This window comes from Acartia tonsa, chromosome 9, assembly GCF_053477335.1.
Source record: "Acartia tonsa isolate MP-2025a chromosome 9, ASM5347733v1, whole genome shotgun sequence".
In the NCBI taxonomy this organism is placed as follows: domain Eukaryota; kingdom Metazoa; phylum Arthropoda; class Copepoda; order Calanoida; family Acartiidae; genus Acartia; species Acartia tonsa.
Window position 1 is genome coordinate 10,506,007 of NC_137268.1, and position 17,496 is coordinate 10,523,502.

The 17,496-nt window shown below is 31.5% G+C and overlaps 2 protein-coding genes across 2 annotated transcripts in view; one reads left to right on the forward strand and one right to left on the reverse strand.

The window, feature by feature from the left end:
• ndl (serine protease nudel) overlaps nucleotides 1-17,496 on the reverse strand; it is a 215,943-nt gene that overhangs the window by 79,289 nt on the left and 119,158 nt on the right. The window lies entirely within an intron of this gene.
• LOC145328553 (SET domain-containing protein SmydA-8-like) lies at nucleotides 210-15,181 on the forward strand. The gene is made up of 17 exons (XM_080172288.1): nucleotides 210-297; nucleotides 574-628; nucleotides 770-854; nucleotides 1,006-1,061; nucleotides 2,632-2,707; nucleotides 3,393-3,462; nucleotides 3,625-3,689; nucleotides 4,912-5,005; nucleotides 5,531-5,610; nucleotides 6,101-6,175; nucleotides 6,537-6,639; nucleotides 6,844-6,928; nucleotides 7,481-7,534; nucleotides 7,871-7,966; nucleotides 8,413-8,495; nucleotides 12,864-12,924; nucleotides 14,665-15,181. Exons 1-17 carry the CDS (start codon nucleotides 257-259, stop codon nucleotides 14,812-14,814), a joined length of 1,329 nt encoding a protein of 442 aa, XP_080028414.1. The 5' UTR covers nucleotides 210-256; the 3' UTR covers nucleotides 14,815-15,181.

Sequence of the window (17,496 nt, forward strand, 5' to 3'; positions counted from 1 at the left end):
AATTTTACTAGAAATAAACTTTTATGAAACACAAATCTATTTATTTAATCTTATTAAATACTGATTGGTTGGTTTGCTTGCAGTGTCCAAACTTGTCAACCAATAATCTTAATCTACTAAAAGGGTAATTTTCCTAACCATCATTGTCTTATCCCTTAGGATCCTTAGCAGCTTCTTGTATAAAACATGTTATTTTTATTAAATCTGTTTCAATTCTCAATCAGATTGCAGTACAATATATAGTTGTGAGGTTCATATGAAATCACATAGACAGGGTAAACAATGTCTACCATTCAGGTTAGTGTTTACAAGGATTTTATATATAAAGAAAAACTTTTTTTCAATAAAAACTCTACAATTTTGGTTAAAAATTAACAAAAAATAATCTAATTCATGCTCAAGCAATGACAATGAGAAGACAATATTAAACTACGAATCTACTCACCTCTCCAGAGCACTACAGTTCGAGACCTAGCCCTTATGAAGAATTTTCCTCTACCTTCTTTTACCAAATTAATATCTTAAATCTTACCCCTTTTGGAGATTAAATCTTTTTATTGTCAATTCTTATAGAATAAGCTATGATGATAAGAAAGGAAGGATTGTTTTGGCTTCAAGAAATATCAAGGTAAAAAAATTATTTGAAATTACTAATATTGCAAAATTGTTTTCATTATTTGCGAAAAAATACAAAATTCATTATGAACAACTATCAATTACAATTTTCACAGAAAATCTAGTTAATCTTAATTTCAGAAATTGTTTCTAGGCAGGTGATGTCATCCTGATAGATAAGCCTTTAGTCCAAGGACCTGGAGCAAAAACGTCAGCTACCTGTCTCAACTGTTTAGCAGGCACTAGTCTTATATTTATGAATTACAAATATTTAGAAATTAATATAATAAAAAAAAATAATCAACAACATAAGTAAATTAATAAAAAAATATAAAACATATATTACTTATTAATAATTATTTTCATCAAAATTATTAAATTAATCTTAAGGATGGTCCTCTGGATATACTTGTTCTTCCTGCAAATGGCCAGTTTGTAATCAACAGGTTAGAACATTTTCAAAAACTAGTTTCAAATGGTTTCTTGGTTCTCCATATGGGGGGGATGGGCATTTATTATTAGACCTTCCACAAAGAAAATAGCTAGAAATAGAAATATGAGAGAAGAAGACTAATGTATAGTAAAGAACTTGGTCATAATGAAAAAGGAACTATTAGATGGTTTCTTTATTAAGAAATTGTAACAGTTGAAACCTTATTAGAATCAGCTAAAATCTTTTTGTTAAAAAAGAATAAAAAACAGGTAAGGTAGAAACTTAAACAGTTTTAAAAATCATTTATTCTTTAAAAAAGTTTTAATCGCCGCACGTTTATTCACAACCAAAACTAGTTTAATAGATTTCTTTAGTAATTAAAGTATTTATAACCATTACAAATAATATTGTACATTTATTTTTTACACTGCATATGAGAAAATTATTTTAGATTCCAACATTATCTTTAAAAAAAAGGAATCGAATATTTGTTAATTAAGAACTGATATGTAATATTTGAATAAGTGTACGCTAACCAGATTCTTTAATTAAAAGAAGATATTTAAAGAAAATTAAATAGGGTTGAGCATGGTATGTCTTTTAAGATCTCGTCAACATATAAAATAATAATTAATGCTCAATTTTCAGGAAGTGTTTATATCGGCTTGTAGTTTTTTTTCATATTAGAAGATATCAGTTCATACAATATATAAACCTACAAAAGAAAAAAAAATCAAGTATCATATGCCATATTTTTTCAATCTTTCATATTATGGTTACTTTCATCCACCTCTTTAGCGAATCCTCTAAAAACTTTGAATTGTGACAATTAATTTCAAAATTAAAATTGCACTTATAAAAAAATGGAAATGGAGTAGACTCGTTTTTTATTATTTAGTTGTTTCCCTATTTTTTTAAAAATCTATTAAAAATTAAGGAGTAGTGTCAATAGCATCAATCTCTCACTAAATTTGAAAACTATTGAAACGAATTGATCTATGGGTTTTAATAAAGAAATTCGACCGTTTATAGCCGACTTTTTTATTGGGAAGAAATTTAAAAAATAAGGCCTTTCATACCAAAATGTGTACAGTTTCTACCCAATAGCAGGTCTGCCGAGTTCTCCCGGGATATTTTTATTGGTGGAGCCTGATTACCTCTCTTTCTTAGTACCTTTATTTAGCTAGAACATAATAATAGTTATTTCTCGCATCGTATTATAAACGGCTTTCCGCGGATATAGAATGTACAATTATAAGATAAAAACCAGTTTATTTTTATATTCATAGAAAGCTAGATATAATACGATGCTAGACATAGTTTTTTCGTATGGATGAGAACCGTATTCGAATGAATACAAGAAAATCAGTTCAGCGGTTGTCTTTCAGATAGATTTATTGACTGACAGACAGACGTTTTCTACTATAGGCATGTGTAAACAGATCAATTAAACAGATTAATCAAAAGAACCTTGATTGATTTTTGTTATTTGAAACTTTGTAAGGAAATCTTTTTTAAATACAGAAAGCATTGACTGATATCTTTTATTTGTTATTAAAATTAAGCTTAATTTCATAATAAAGTGTGAAGAAGGAAGGTGGCATCAGCTAGAGTGTTCATATTTGTCTTCTTTATCTCTATTACCTGACTTTACGAAAGGTAAACTAGATACTACAGTTTGATCCATTTTTAGACTTATCAATTAAACAAAGGGGATCATTTTTCTGCGCGGATTTTTCGTAAAAGTATGTGTTCTCAGGGAAAAGGGAATGTGATTCTGACAAACTTTTCTAAGTAAAAATTTCCCCTCAACCCCCTTCCCTTTTTTCTCCCCCTTCTTACACACTTCCTTTGCAGTTAAACAAAAAACAAGTTTTACTCCAACTTTACTCTAACAAAATATTTAATTTTCGGAAATTTCAAATGGAATTAATTGGCTGAATAGCAGCCCCTGTGCTTTCTAAGACTTTAAATAGGAGTAGAACGCTAAAATTTTGCATGACAGTTGCTCTAATGTTGTACAATATGGAACTGTAAAGAAATGGCGGCAAAACTGCCGCTGCTGCAGAAAACTGGTATATCTCACCATTTTTTGTAAGGTGAAAATATAGGGAAATTTATTTTTGAAAAAAAAGTTTGTCTCAAACTATTAAAAAATGGTGGTTTTCGGCGGTACTTTAAAAAATCCACAATAAAGCAAATGTTATGATAAATTTTATAGTTTTCTTGTTTTGTTGTTTTGGAACACATACCTTTTTTGCAAAATCCACGCAAAAAATGTCTCCCTTAGTTTACTTTTTTAATGCAGGAATAAGACTAAAACTTAAAAAAAATGTTTCTTTAGAATTTATACCTGAATATTCAGCTATTCTTCCTTTGAGAGTGTGCATTTCTGCAAAAAGTTCTGATACAAGGTAACATATTGATATGTTAAAAAAACTTAATAAATAAATTATAAAACTTGATATTTTAGAAAAAAAAGTCTGAAAAATTAAGCTTGAACTAATAAAGAAACTCCTCAAAGATAAAAATATTGGACACTAGTAAAATTCTAGAGTATATTTGTTTTATTTTAGGAAAAGTTTAGATCTTCTTATGGACCATGCAGGTATTGTTGCAAATGATGAAAAATTACAACAAGGTTATCATTTTAAGAATTTTAAGTTGTATTAACATTGAAAATTTCAAGTTGCATTTTATTTAAGGGGGTGTTGTTAGGTTATACCCCATCTTGTCCTGGCATAGATGGGTTACAAACTTACACCCCGTCTCTGAGGCCAACACCCTTTAATTATATAATAAAAAGGCTTTTGGAATACAACTCCCCCACTCACCTATACGGCAAATTCTGGGAATAGTCCCTTTCGCGGCAACGCCCATTAAGGGGCGATTCCTCATTTTTTAAAATGACTTTTTATAGGTTATTTTTAGGTTAGGTTAGGTTATCTTGGGTTAGGTGATTGCCCCACAGGGATAGGCATTTGGCCCCGCAGGGTTAGAGCCCCTAGCAGGGGCTAGAAATAGGAGAAAAGCTACTGTGAAAAATACGAAGAATCGCCCCTTAGGGTGCGTTGCCACGAAAGGGACTATACCCAAAATTCTTGTTTAAAAACATATAAAAAAGTTTTCCTAATATATGTAACCTATTTTATAAAATTTCCTAGTAAGTATTTGAAAATAAGCTTCTTGTCATTTTATTTTTATCTATGAGGCTTGTTGCTATTTTGGTGTACATAACCTTGATCTTGCTCATTGATACTTATTTTCATGATATCTATAATACAAAGTAGAACGATGTCTGTCTGTCCGTCTGTCCGTCTGTCCGTCTGTCTGTCCGTCTGTCCGTCTGTCCGTCTGTCTGTCCGTCTGAAGCTTAAGATCTCGGTAACCACTGAACCGAATGGGCTCTACCCTTCAGGGAATATACCTACTGGTCCTGTGGTGGTTTTAAGATATTTTCTTGAGGGGTGGGACACCCCTAACCCCCCCCAAAAACAAAAAAATCCCCCCCTTAGGGGAGACTTCAACGTCAAATTAGATGGTATCGTACATAAAAAATTAAATTTAACAAACAAAAACATTTAAAGTGCCACTAGAGGCCTCTAGGGGCGTAGCCGCTAGTAAATGAATATATTATTACTTGAATCTTACATCAGATTATCATGTGCTCTAAAAAGTGAAACTTGTAGCGGGCTAAAATAAAGATCCCCCCATCCCTCCCATTACACCATCCCATCCCTTTTTACTAGATGAACGAACGGACCAATAAGTGATGTCTATGTTAGGTACATTAATTGACGACAATTTTTGCCCTTGTCATAATATCCATATAAATTCTACATCCATTATGATAATCTGTTCAGGTCTAGAACTGATAGAAAAGTTAGAAGAACTTCCTTACTCTGGTGTAAGGGGAGCTGGTATTATTGCTACTAATGCAGTTTCTATGCCACACAGGTCAAATATTTAGAATATTTTTTTCTAGCATGGCTTGGTAACCGATTGATATTTGTTGTATTAGAACCAGTTCCCAGCCATACTGAAAAATCATGTATATCATCATATTACAGATGATTTTTCACGAATATTAAAAAAAGATTATTAGATTAGGACCCGTTTTGTTAGCCCGTTCCTTTGGCCCCACGGGGCTGACACAACTTGTTTTCATCTAATGATCTTTAATTTTATTATTCGCGGAAAGCTGTCTCTAATACGATGCTATAAATAACTATTCTGAACTAGTTAATATTTGACAATCCATGTTCAGGAAAACATATGATCTAATCTATGGACCACTCTTACTTTCATTTCATAATTAAAATTTGAAATAAAAGTATAATACATGCTTTTTTAATGAGGTGGATTTAATATGGTTATAAATCAACAAAAATAATCAAGACACAAAAAAATTCTATTTTGGAGGGAATGTTATCACATTTGATCCGCTGGCAGTGAAAGTGATCATAATTTTATTGATTTTAGAAATGGAAAATGGTTGTTTCCAACATTTTCATTCTTGTCTCACTCTTGTATTAGCAATGCAAGATTTTTTCCTTGTCCAGGTAACATTCAAATTTTTGGAGACAAGATAATATATAATTATATAAAAAGATTCTTTAATCTTTTACTTTTTCTGTTTTTTTGGTTAAGACTAAAATTTTATGTTTCTGCAACCCCCCCCCCCCCCCAACCCCTCCTATTTCTTCAAGCGCCCCTAAAGGCATCTAGGTGCGTAGTATGAAACAACTAAACATTACTAGGTTAACGTTATTATTACTAAAAAAGAGAATCTAATAAATCCAAGTTATTTGTGAAATCTCTTGTATAAGAAAGGCAGCCAAATCAGTGATACATTGATATACATCCCCGACAAAATTACCGTCCTGTAGTCAAAATTGTTGGACACTACTATTTTGGAATTAACAAATAAAAAACAAAAGTTATTGAGTCAACGAATAAGATAACATGTTCACAACATCCTGGGTCTCAGTGTAATTTACAATCCATTGTCCCCTCCCTCCCTGCAACAAACTTCAATCTTTTTTATTATAGGAGAGAAGATTTTAGTGAGAGCCCAAGTTGATATTCCAGATGGGGAGGAAGTAACAATTTCTTATGTTGAACCAGGTCAGATTTAGCAATGGATATACAAATACGTGGATATTATGACAGGGGAAAAAAATTGTCATCAATTTAGGTTGCTAGCAAGGGCATCATTTATTGGTCAGTTTGATCATCCAGTAGGACGGTTGGGAATGGGGTAAAGGGGCTTATAAAGGGGTATCGTTATTTTAGCCTGTTACAAGTTTCACTTTTTAGAGTACATGAAAATCTGGTGTAAGATCCAAGTAATAATAAATCCATTGATTTCTCAATCCCTGATAAAAATCCTAAAGTTGATTATTTACATTTTTTTATCTTTTTACAGTTGCATCTCTTATGAACATCAAGTTTCTTGTGTTAAAATTCAACGTTGTACGTTTATTAGGTATGGGTAATGTAATAAGAAAAGAACACATAGAAAAGAAATGGTACTTCAGATGTGAGTGCACACTATGCCAAGACCCAAATGAACTTGGTACATTTTTAAGGTAAAAATTTTAGGTTTAAGATTAATTTTTTTCAATATTTTATAGTTTGTAACGTAAAGAAATGTCCCCTAGATATATCAAAACCCTTCAAAAAAAGCAATTATAAAATTTTCAAAAACTTAAATGTTTGAGTGGTTGTTAGACATTTCCATTCTAATATATTACAAAAAAAATATTCTTGCTATTAGCCTAGCATTGTTTTAGTGGTATGAGATGCAGATTTTGCAAGTCTGGTACAATGTTACAAAGTAGTTCAGTGCAAGATTTTTGGAACTGTGTTAATTGTCAGGTGTCAAAAATATCCTAAAATTATGACTGTGGCATCGGGAAGGTGATTGTTTCGAATCTCGGCCCGACACCGCGTCATAACTAAAGACGTTGAAAATGATTCCTACTGACGCTTTGTCAGGTAGGGACAGAAGTAGTTAAAATAGTGGAATGCCTTAGCCCAAAACAATTGCAAAATCATACCAGGCACAGTTAGGACTTCAAGACATAGGTCGTGCAATAAAAGGGTTGATTGACTGAAGGACGTTTGACAGCATAAAGCACAGTTTGGTCCAGATATATACTAACAATAAGTGGCGTATCACAGCTTCAAGGTAATCCCAGGCAAACCATTTAAAAATAATATCATAAACCTATATAATTTATCGCTAATCTTATAATGAATTATATTATATCCTTATGGCAATGATATGACAAAAACAACGCTTAAAACAATCTATTAATAAATGCTTAGTTTTAGTGTCATAATCTAAAATAACATTTCATATGCTTTGTTTTAGTCAAGATGACTTAAATGATTATGAATACAATTTATTATTATTATTTTTAACAGGAGAAGGTGGATGGCTCCACAATGTTTGTTCTGAGTAAAACATTATTTTCAAAGGCATTCATTTTATCATTATATTTACCAATAAACAAGGATGACAATATTCAATATCCATGAAGTAGCGAACTACATAAAACATGGACAAGTTATTGAAGAATAAATTTATTAGATATCATGAAACATTCCTCATAACTGAAGGACGGACAGCCAAAGTGAAATATAGCGTAGCTGTGCTACTAAAAATTACTTTTCTTGTTCAGCTATTTTCTCGACTTAGTCCTTAAATCATTGAAGCTCTAATCTAGTTAAACTTTTATCAGATCATTTCTGAGCAACTTACAGAAAATCTTTTATCTTTTTATAATTCTATGAACAAAATTGTTTAATTATCAGGCCAAAGAGATGGAGAGTAAAGAAGAAATAGAAAATCTTTTAGAAAACTTGGAAAGAATATTACATCCAAACAATTTCATATTACTTCATCTTAAGGTGTACAATAATTTTTTTCTATATTATATTACTAATGGCAGCGCCCCTAGCCTATAAAAATTTCGCCCTAATAGAAGGTTATGAAAAAAAACCCAACATTTTACTTTTGTCTAATATATTCAACATACATACCTATGTTTGTACTTAAGAATCTTTTTTTTTGGGTGGGGGGGGGGGGGGATTTTTTTTCTCTTGATGAGGTTTATCCATTCATCACATAATATAGCCTTAAACCTACGACCTATAACATATATGGGACATTCCCTGAAAAGCAAAACCACATCGGTAAAGTGGTAAGATAGTCATGCAGCCATAATCCTACTTTGTATTATAAATTATATATATACATATTATATGTCCATTGTATTATTGGCATGACATATTTACCGACCAACCAAAAACATACCAAACCTAAGGCTTGTAGAACACCTGTATTGCTGATTTAGGAGAAATGGGTTAGTTTACCATGTTGTACGCGTGAAGATTTAGAAAAAGGTCTTGGCTATATGTCTGACATTATGAAATTAAGGTACACTATTATAAAAAGTGAAGTTTTTCTACATTTGATATAGATCCGTATGTTTGACTGTAAATAGCTCCTATCGATCTTAAACTTTACATTATGATTATCGTAACAATAAGTCACAATAAGATTACATTTGTATTACTAGCGGCTACTTTTCTAGCATTTAAAGGCATTTACTCGAAGATTGAGGTAGATAAATAACCAATCAAAAGAGGTTACGCCCATAGCATTTAGGGGCTTTGAATTCAAAGTAGGAGGGAAAAATAATAAAACCAACCAAGACTTGATTTTGAAAATAAATTAATCCCAGGACCAATGTGAAGCTTTCTTTTATGAATAGAATAGTTGGCACGATATCAAATGATAAAAATAAAATAATCTTACTTTTTTAAATAGGATATTCTATCTATAATACAAAGTAGAATGATGTCATCCTGTCTGTTTGTTTGTACCGAAGGATCTTGCTAACCGCTGAACCGATCGGGTTCTCCTTAACAGTGTAGCTTCTCATAGGTCAAAGGAAGGCTTATAACTATTTAGAGGAAGGGTACTACCATCCTCCAAAGAAAAATTTAACTTAAAAATAATTACCTCCAACCCCCCCCCCCACCCCCAAAAAATATTTTTTTTTCAAAAACTAAAATAAAAAATGTGTTTAGGGTTTCAACTCCACCCACCTGAAGTGCCCCTAGAGGCCTCTATAGGATGAAGCTGCTAGTATTTTATAAAACTTTTTAACCGTACGTTAAAAGTTTATTATCTATTAATTAAGATTAAATTAAATTATGGAAGAATGATATTTAAAAAGACTAATTCCTATCATAGTACGGATATTATCAAAATTATTTAAATGTGTTTAGTCTGAAAGTTAGAGGGATAAAGAGATAGGTTATTAAGGTTTTTTGTTTGGCTGTTTATTGCAAATTTATTTTTGATTTAAGACTTGATAAGTTTTGTTCACCCCCCCCCCCCTAATAAAGATGCCGTGATCTTAGGGGTTTAGGAGCTAGTAAGATTAATGGCTGGAATAGCGTCTAACAGACAGAGGAAAGGCCCTATATGGACGTCCAAGCTTTTTCTTTATTTTAAAAGGGATAAATTGAGGGGTTTCAATGGTTTGAGGAGGGTATTATATTGTATCTTTAAAATTTTAAGCTAGGTAAAATGAGGGGTTTTAAAGATTAAGGCAGATAACTAACCACCATTTTTTTTTGACTATTTTAACTCCCCATTTATCCCTTGATATTTGTAGTCGCTAATTTAACCTAAATACTGCGCATATTTCTAAGAATAATTTAACTGATTACCTACAGGCAGAAAGGGTTCATAATAGTTATCCTATCTATAATACAAAGTAGAACGATGTCTGTCTGTCTGTCTGTTTGTTTGTCTGTCTGTCTGTTTGTTTGTCTGTCTGTTTGTCTGTTTGTTTGTAGCGAAGGATCTCGCTAACCGCTGAACCGATCGGGTTCTCCTTAACAGGGTAGATTCTCATATGGCCCGGGAAGGTTTATAACTATTTTGGGGGAGGGTACCACCACCCTCCCTAGAGAAATTAATTTTTTTTTTAAATTTTTCAATTTTAGAAAGAGAGTTCAACGAAAAACAAACGTCAAACGTAATTTTTTTTACTTTTTCTTTTAAAATCTAAAATAAGAAATTGAATTATTAAATTCGACTCTCTCCTCCTCAAATGCCCCTAGAGGCCTCTAGGGGCGTAGCCGCTAGTTATACATATAAAGTATTAATAGTTTTTTTGCCTTAAGATCTCAATAACTACAGAACCAATTTGGTTATGTATTTAGGGAAAGCTTCACATAGTTCCAGTGATGGTTTTAGGTTATTTATTTACAGATTTATGTTTTGGTATAGTTTTAGGCTATTTTTTAGCCGATTTCTGCCACACAGAACTTCTAGATTCTAGGGACATATCCGCTGGTCCTATTTTATAAAGTAGTAAGAGTTTTTGTCTGAAGCTTAAGATCTCAAAAATTTCTGAACCGATCGGGTCCTCAATTTAAGGTAAGCTTCACAGAGGTCCTATGTTGGTTTTAATCTATTTGTATTTTGTATATCCCCTTTTATTATTCTTTGAAAATTGTCTTCAATACGATACGATATGTGATTTTACAGTATGACTCTAATTCAGCCGATTTTTATTAGTCTCGAAGCCATACTTGAAAAACATTTATCTTTCCTTAAATTTTGATATTCGTTGTGAAGCTACTCTATAATAGGACAATTGTTTACGTCTATCTAACAAGCCGTTTGTTACAATATTTTTATATCTAAGACTATTTATATCATTAAACTATCTATCTTTCTTTCTATTTATCTATTAAAACTGTCTCTCCATCCTGTCCTTATATACAGGGAGGGAGGAGACATTGGGCTGTTTATTACACTAGTCCCAAATTCTTACAATTAAGTTTTCTTATTCGTTGGCTTAACAACCTTGGGGACTTTTATTGAATTTTGTTTGGTTGGTTCATTTAGTTGAGTGTCAAAACGATTTAACCACTAACTGTAATCTACAGAAGGGGTAATATTGTATATGATCATTGGAGATGTACATCAATTTAACGGCCATTGTATTATCCCTTTAGATCCCTGCTTCTTATCTATCTATATATTTTATCTCTCTGTCTTGTTTTCTTAATTTAACTAATTTTCAAATATATAATCTACGTTTATGCGCATAATCTAATTCTATATATTTTTTCTATTTTGTTTTTCAACGATAAAATAATAATTTTAGATGTGCATATACTCAGTAATTCGTGTCTGTCCGTCATTCAAACCTTATTACAAATGCACATTAGGGTTGGTTCTTTCGTCTGTAAAATATAGTTCTAATTGTTACTATTAGAATCGTCCAATCAATTTAACTTTGTATGCTGATTCTTGTATTAAAATGGTACAATTCTAAAATCATATCTAAATAGTTCAATAATCTCTTAATCCATTAGCCTCTAGGACTAATGGATTCGGGTCAGGAAAATTGACCAATTTTATAGTTTTAAAAAGATAAAGTAAAAATTCCAATTTTTTTTTTTTTTTTTTTTTGGGGGGGGGGGTAATTTTTTAATATGGGCGATTTCTCCTGGAAGGATAATAATCTCCCCCTAAAAATAAAGTTAGAAAGCTTCACAGGACCTACCAAGAAGCTACCCTGTAAAGGAGAACCATATCGGTTCAGTGGTAAGCGAGATCTTTCGGTAAAAACATACAGACAAACACACAGACAAATAAACAAAGATACAGACATCCTGTTACTTTATTATAAGGGTAGGATAGGATTTGTATTTATTTATCTTGGTATCCTATATCTCCTCTAGTGTGTGCATAAAATTGTTTTGTTGAAATTGTGAATTCTTTGCACACCTCATTTCCTTAATTAAATTGTGTTAAACATATCACACAATGCTATACAAACCAGTTTAATTGGACAAAAATTATTTAAATTTTCTAAAAAGAATAGTTATTTCTCGCATCGTATTATAAACAGCTTTCCGCGGATATAGAATGTACAATTATAAGATTAAAACCAGTTTTTTTAGCTTGGCACCTCGGGGCTAAAAAAACTGGTTTTAATCTTATAATTGTAAATTTTTATATTCGTAGAAAGCTGGATATAATACTACACATAGTTTTTTTTGTATGGATGAGAACCGGTTCCTATCCACCGGATTCGAATTAATACGAGAAAACAATTTTCCTAGATAGGTGTTATTCTTATTGAATTCCATACAGCAAATTTTGTAATCTAAGACATTTTCCTAGTTTTGCTTTTTAGTTTTCTTCTACGTTTTTTGATATTGAGAGAAAAGATTTCGGATCATGGAAAGAAAACGATATAGCGGCTTTCGTCGTATTTTGATACATTATTGTAGGTTAGGTTATTATTAATGATTGCCCCGCAGGGGCTAAAAATAGGAGAAAAGCTACTGTGAAAATACGACGAAATCCGCTAATTCATTTCTTTCCATGATCTAAGATTTCTTTTACCATTTTATAATTTTATATCTATCTTTATAAACATGGACTTTTCCAGGTTACTAAAAGTGATAAGACAATTGCCGATAAATTGATGTGTATCTACAATGATGTTACACAAAATCACCTCTGTTGTAGATTACAATTAGTAGTTGAAACGTTTGGACACTCAACTTAATGAACCAACCAATCAAATTTAAATGAAAGTCCCCAAAGTTGTTAATCCAAAGAATGAGAAAACGTTATTATAAAACTTTAGGGACTGGTGTAATAAACAGCTTATTGTCCCCCTCCCTTCCTGGATTTTTTTTTTGCATAGTTTGGTCCATTGTGTGAAATCTGTGGATGTAATGAAAATATTTTCAACTTTGTTAGGAAAATACTGGAACCTGGATTAACTCTAAGCCTGGCAGAAAACTTGAAAACACTGAATCAGGTCCTGTTTTTATTAAAAGTCACGAACAAGGGATAACTAAATAGTACCCAAAAATCTTAACCTGGAGTGCCCACTTAGCTTATTTTTCATCTATTTAACAAAGCATCCATTTAGACGACCATGTTAAGTTTGGATAGTAAGGTTGAGTTGGCACCAATAGAACCATTAAAGCTTCAGTTACATTACATGAAGCATGAAAAAATATCATTTATGACTAGTAGAAAGTTTTAGGAATCTTAGAGGGTAAGACAATGGCCGATAAATTCATATAAATCTCCTATCTAATATCCTATATAAATTACCACTTCAGTGGATACATTAAGTGGCAACTAAAGGAACCAACCAATCAAAGTTTATAGAAGTTCCCAAGGTTTTTGAGCAAACTAATTAGAAAACGTGAATATAAGACTTTGGGGACACAACAGCTCAACATCTCCTCTCTCATTGAGAAAGTTAAGGCAAAATAATTTCTCATCAAATACCCTTCCCTTCCCAGGTAAAACTTAATTTCAGATTTAAAATACTTTAACCCTGCTAAATAAAAATGTCCAATATAAAGGTTTTACTGTGCATATGTGCTAATATAGGTTTTAAACTTTTCTAATATCTTTCCAGAATGGCTTCAAACCCGATTAATATCCGTTGGATTAGAACCGGTTCTCAGCCATACTGAAAAATTATGTATATCGTCGTTTTACAGACATTTTTCAATAAATATAAAATGCAAATGGTAAATTATTAACAGTTTTGTTAGAAAAGATCTTAATTTATCATTTTAATATCTGCGGAAAGCTGTACAATACGATGTATTAGATGACTATTATCTCTTTAAAAGCTGTAATACGTCATTAAACATCACTAAGCTTGTTTTTGTTCTTGTTTTTTTTGTTGTTTGTAACTTTTGATAATGGATATATGATACACATGGATATATTGACAGGGCTAATTTTGTCGTCAATTTAGCTTGCTAGTATGGACCTCATTTTCGTCAGTTAGTTCATTCAGTAGAAGGGGAGGAAATGGGGGTATCGTTATTTTAACCAGCTGTGAGTATCACTTTATGAGAGTACATAAAAATCTGGTGCAACATCCAAATAATAATTTATTGATTTGTGTAGTTTTAGTTTTCTGTTTTTTTTCTTTTATTAATTGGGCCTACCAACTCTCCAAGTAATTGACCTTGTTTTTGAAAAAGAGACTCTTCTATCAGAGTAGGAAGGAGGGAAATTAGGCTGTTTATTACACTAGTCCCCAAAGTTTTATAATAATGTTTTAATAAATATTTGACTATAAAATTGTAAATTTAGGTGTATTAATAGTTTTATTAAAGTTATAATTAGGGTTCTAAAGGGATAAGGCAATGGCTGATAAATTGGTGTAACTCCCTAATGGTGATAAAAAAATCACCTCTTTATAGATTATAACTAGTGGTTGAAATATATTGACACTCAACTAAATGAACCAACCAATCAAAAATCACCAAAGCTGATGAGCTAATTATTAAGAAAACGATATTCTAAAACTTTGGGGGTACTAGTGTAATAGATAGCCTCCATACATATAACACTGTATTTAAAAAAAACAACTTTTACATATCATAACAAAGTAAGTTAGGACGTCAGTTTGAAACTTTAAGGGCAGATCATATATAAATTCAAGTCAACTTATTGAAGAAAATTAATTGGTTTACTGTGATTACATACAAAATAACTTATTCATGTAGTTTTCCTTATTATTTAGATGATGCTTGAATTAGGAAAACTGAGGCTAGCAGCAGGGGAGATACAGAAGGCTGACTTTATGAAAATTGTGCTAGGAGCAGCAAACAATATGAAGATTGCAAAGAAGTGCTATGAAACAATACCTGATGAATTAGCAAATAAAGAATAGTTATTTATTGCTGCCTCGTGTTATAGACAGATTTCCGCGGATATTAAAACTAAAAAATAAGATGGATTCCAGTTTGGTTGGCCCTGAGCTAGCAAAACTGGAATTAATATTATGATTTTTTATTATTCGTAGAAAATTGTCTGTAATACAATACAATACATGATTTTTGAGATAAGCTACGCCAAAAAAACCTCCAATAAATTGTTTTTTTTGTTTAATGTTTTTGCTTTTTAACTTTTCTGCCAATCAAACATAATCTAAATAAATAATATTTGTCTTATTTTGGATAACTTTAAAGTAATGATATTGCTGTACTTTTGATATTGTTATGTATATTTTGTAGAAAATAATAAATTTTATAATCTTATTTTCATATAACAAGTTGCATTCATATTTATTTTGTGCATTATACATAATTTTCACAAAACAAGGAAGAGTTATATCTTTAATTAGAGGCTAAAATATTTAGCAAATTTTCCATGAAAAATCATTTGGCATCCACGTTATAAAGGGAAAATAAACGTGATTGAGTCAAAATGTATTTTTCTTATTTTTTGCCTTTTTTTAGATTGATGCAATTGTTATCAATATAGTTACTAATACAAAATTTCAAGGGTGCTACAGTTTTAATTCAGATTTCCGATAAAATAAACCTACCTGCCTTGGAAAACCCACCATCAAATAAAACTCCTGCATATGCCCCCCCCCCCCCCCATGAAGAAATATGGTATGGGTAAAATGCACCAGAAACATTAATTCTAGAATTCATTTTATTTTACAGCAATTAGAGGGTAATGAGCTTAGGAGAGCGGATACACAGAGTAACTTGTCATAGAGTAGAATTAAACAAGGACAATTATGCTCATAAGTAGCAGAGTATTGGACCCCAACTATAAACTTGAATGTAATTAGAACATTAAAAAACAAAATTAAGTTGGTAAAAATAAGAAAATATAGTAGAATTATTTAAATGAACTGTAATGGAAATAATAAAATATATAACGAAACCGTGACGGAATGACATACTGACAGTTGCTGTGCGGTAGGGTGATGTTAACAACCCCTTAAATTTGAAATTGGGAAGGCCTCTATTCCACTTTTAAATTCCTTAATGGTTTCACTGGTTAAATTGCTGTGCACTCCACTGCATACGGACATGCCTTAATTATGGAGTAGCTGCTCGACTGAAAGTTGCAGAAGTAATTTTATTCATTATTAAAGGCCAGTTGAGCACTGATTACTACTCCCATTCCCCCCTCCTTCCTTATTTTTTAACCCTGCAGGGCTACCCAGATTTAAAATTAACATAACCTGACCTAAAATAATAAACAAACAAAAATATTATTTTCAATTTGAAAGTAAGGGGGGTTAGGGTATTAATGTTGAAGAGGGTACTTTGAGATGTCCATTCTAATTCAAAACGGGCGGCCTACAAATTAAACACATTTATTTGAAATTAAGAAAGGGCTATATATACACTTTTAATGTATAATGTATCAGGAATTAAGAGAAACTTGAAAAATAAATTCAATAGATTATTCCAAACCTATACAAGACTTTTATAAAGTATGTGTATATAACTTCCCTGAAATGCATATCCTATTAATACTGGATAATTCCGATATTTTTGTTACTTACTGAAATCTCCAATTCCTTTAATTATAATACTGGATGTTTCACCAATACCCTATGGGAGCCCATTTTTTAAAAGCGAAGCTTTTCTATAATTAGGGTCGGTCCGTCCGTACGTCCGTCCGTAACAGATATCTTTTTTCGTTAATTTAGGCATGTTAGAATTGTCCTATCGATTTCAAACTTTGCAAGGTGATTCCTGTATTATTTAGGTACGATTTAGAAAGCGTAGCAACTATATAATTATTACTAAAATGTCCGTACGTCCATTTTAAACATGATGGTTTTTTTACTTTTTTAACAACAAATTTTCATGAGATCTAATAATCCAATTAATGTGATTTTTGGTATACAGATTCCTAGGACAAAAAAGTACAATATTATAGGAGAAGCAACTCTATAATCAAGTCCTAAAAATGTAAGTATGTCCATAAACATTTTTCTGTATCAAGCAGATTTTCAACAAATTTACTTTCAATTTTGCTTCGACTCTTATTCTGATTATTCAATTCTGAGTGACACTATACAAGTGTTAATGTCCGTTTGTCCTACCGTTTCAGTGCTTCGCTTTTATGGATGTTGTTATCCTTGTTTAAAGGTCTTTTGATAAAACACAACTAAAAACAACAAATATGAAGGTTCCCTGCAAAGAACAAACAAATCCCATTTATTTTCAAATACTTGTTTCTAATCTTATGAGCACTGAGTATTTTGAAATAATTTGGAAGAGGGGGGGGGGGGGGAGTTTTTTTCTGCTCTTTTTGAGTACAAATTTCCATTTATTCCTGAACATACATATATGTATACGATAAATAAATGATATCATACATAATATACTTTTCAGAGTAGCACTTTAAACAAACTCTTTGCTTCTTTTAATTCAATGTGATGAAAAAAATTTAATAAAAGTTCTATTTTATATGTTGTATCAATAATGCTTTTTTTTTGTGGAAAAGGTATGGGGGAGAAAGTCACCCAAAAATTAATCACGTGACGTCATAAAAATGAGGGATATGAGAGGAGAAGTGGGAAAGAAAACCACGTAAAAAG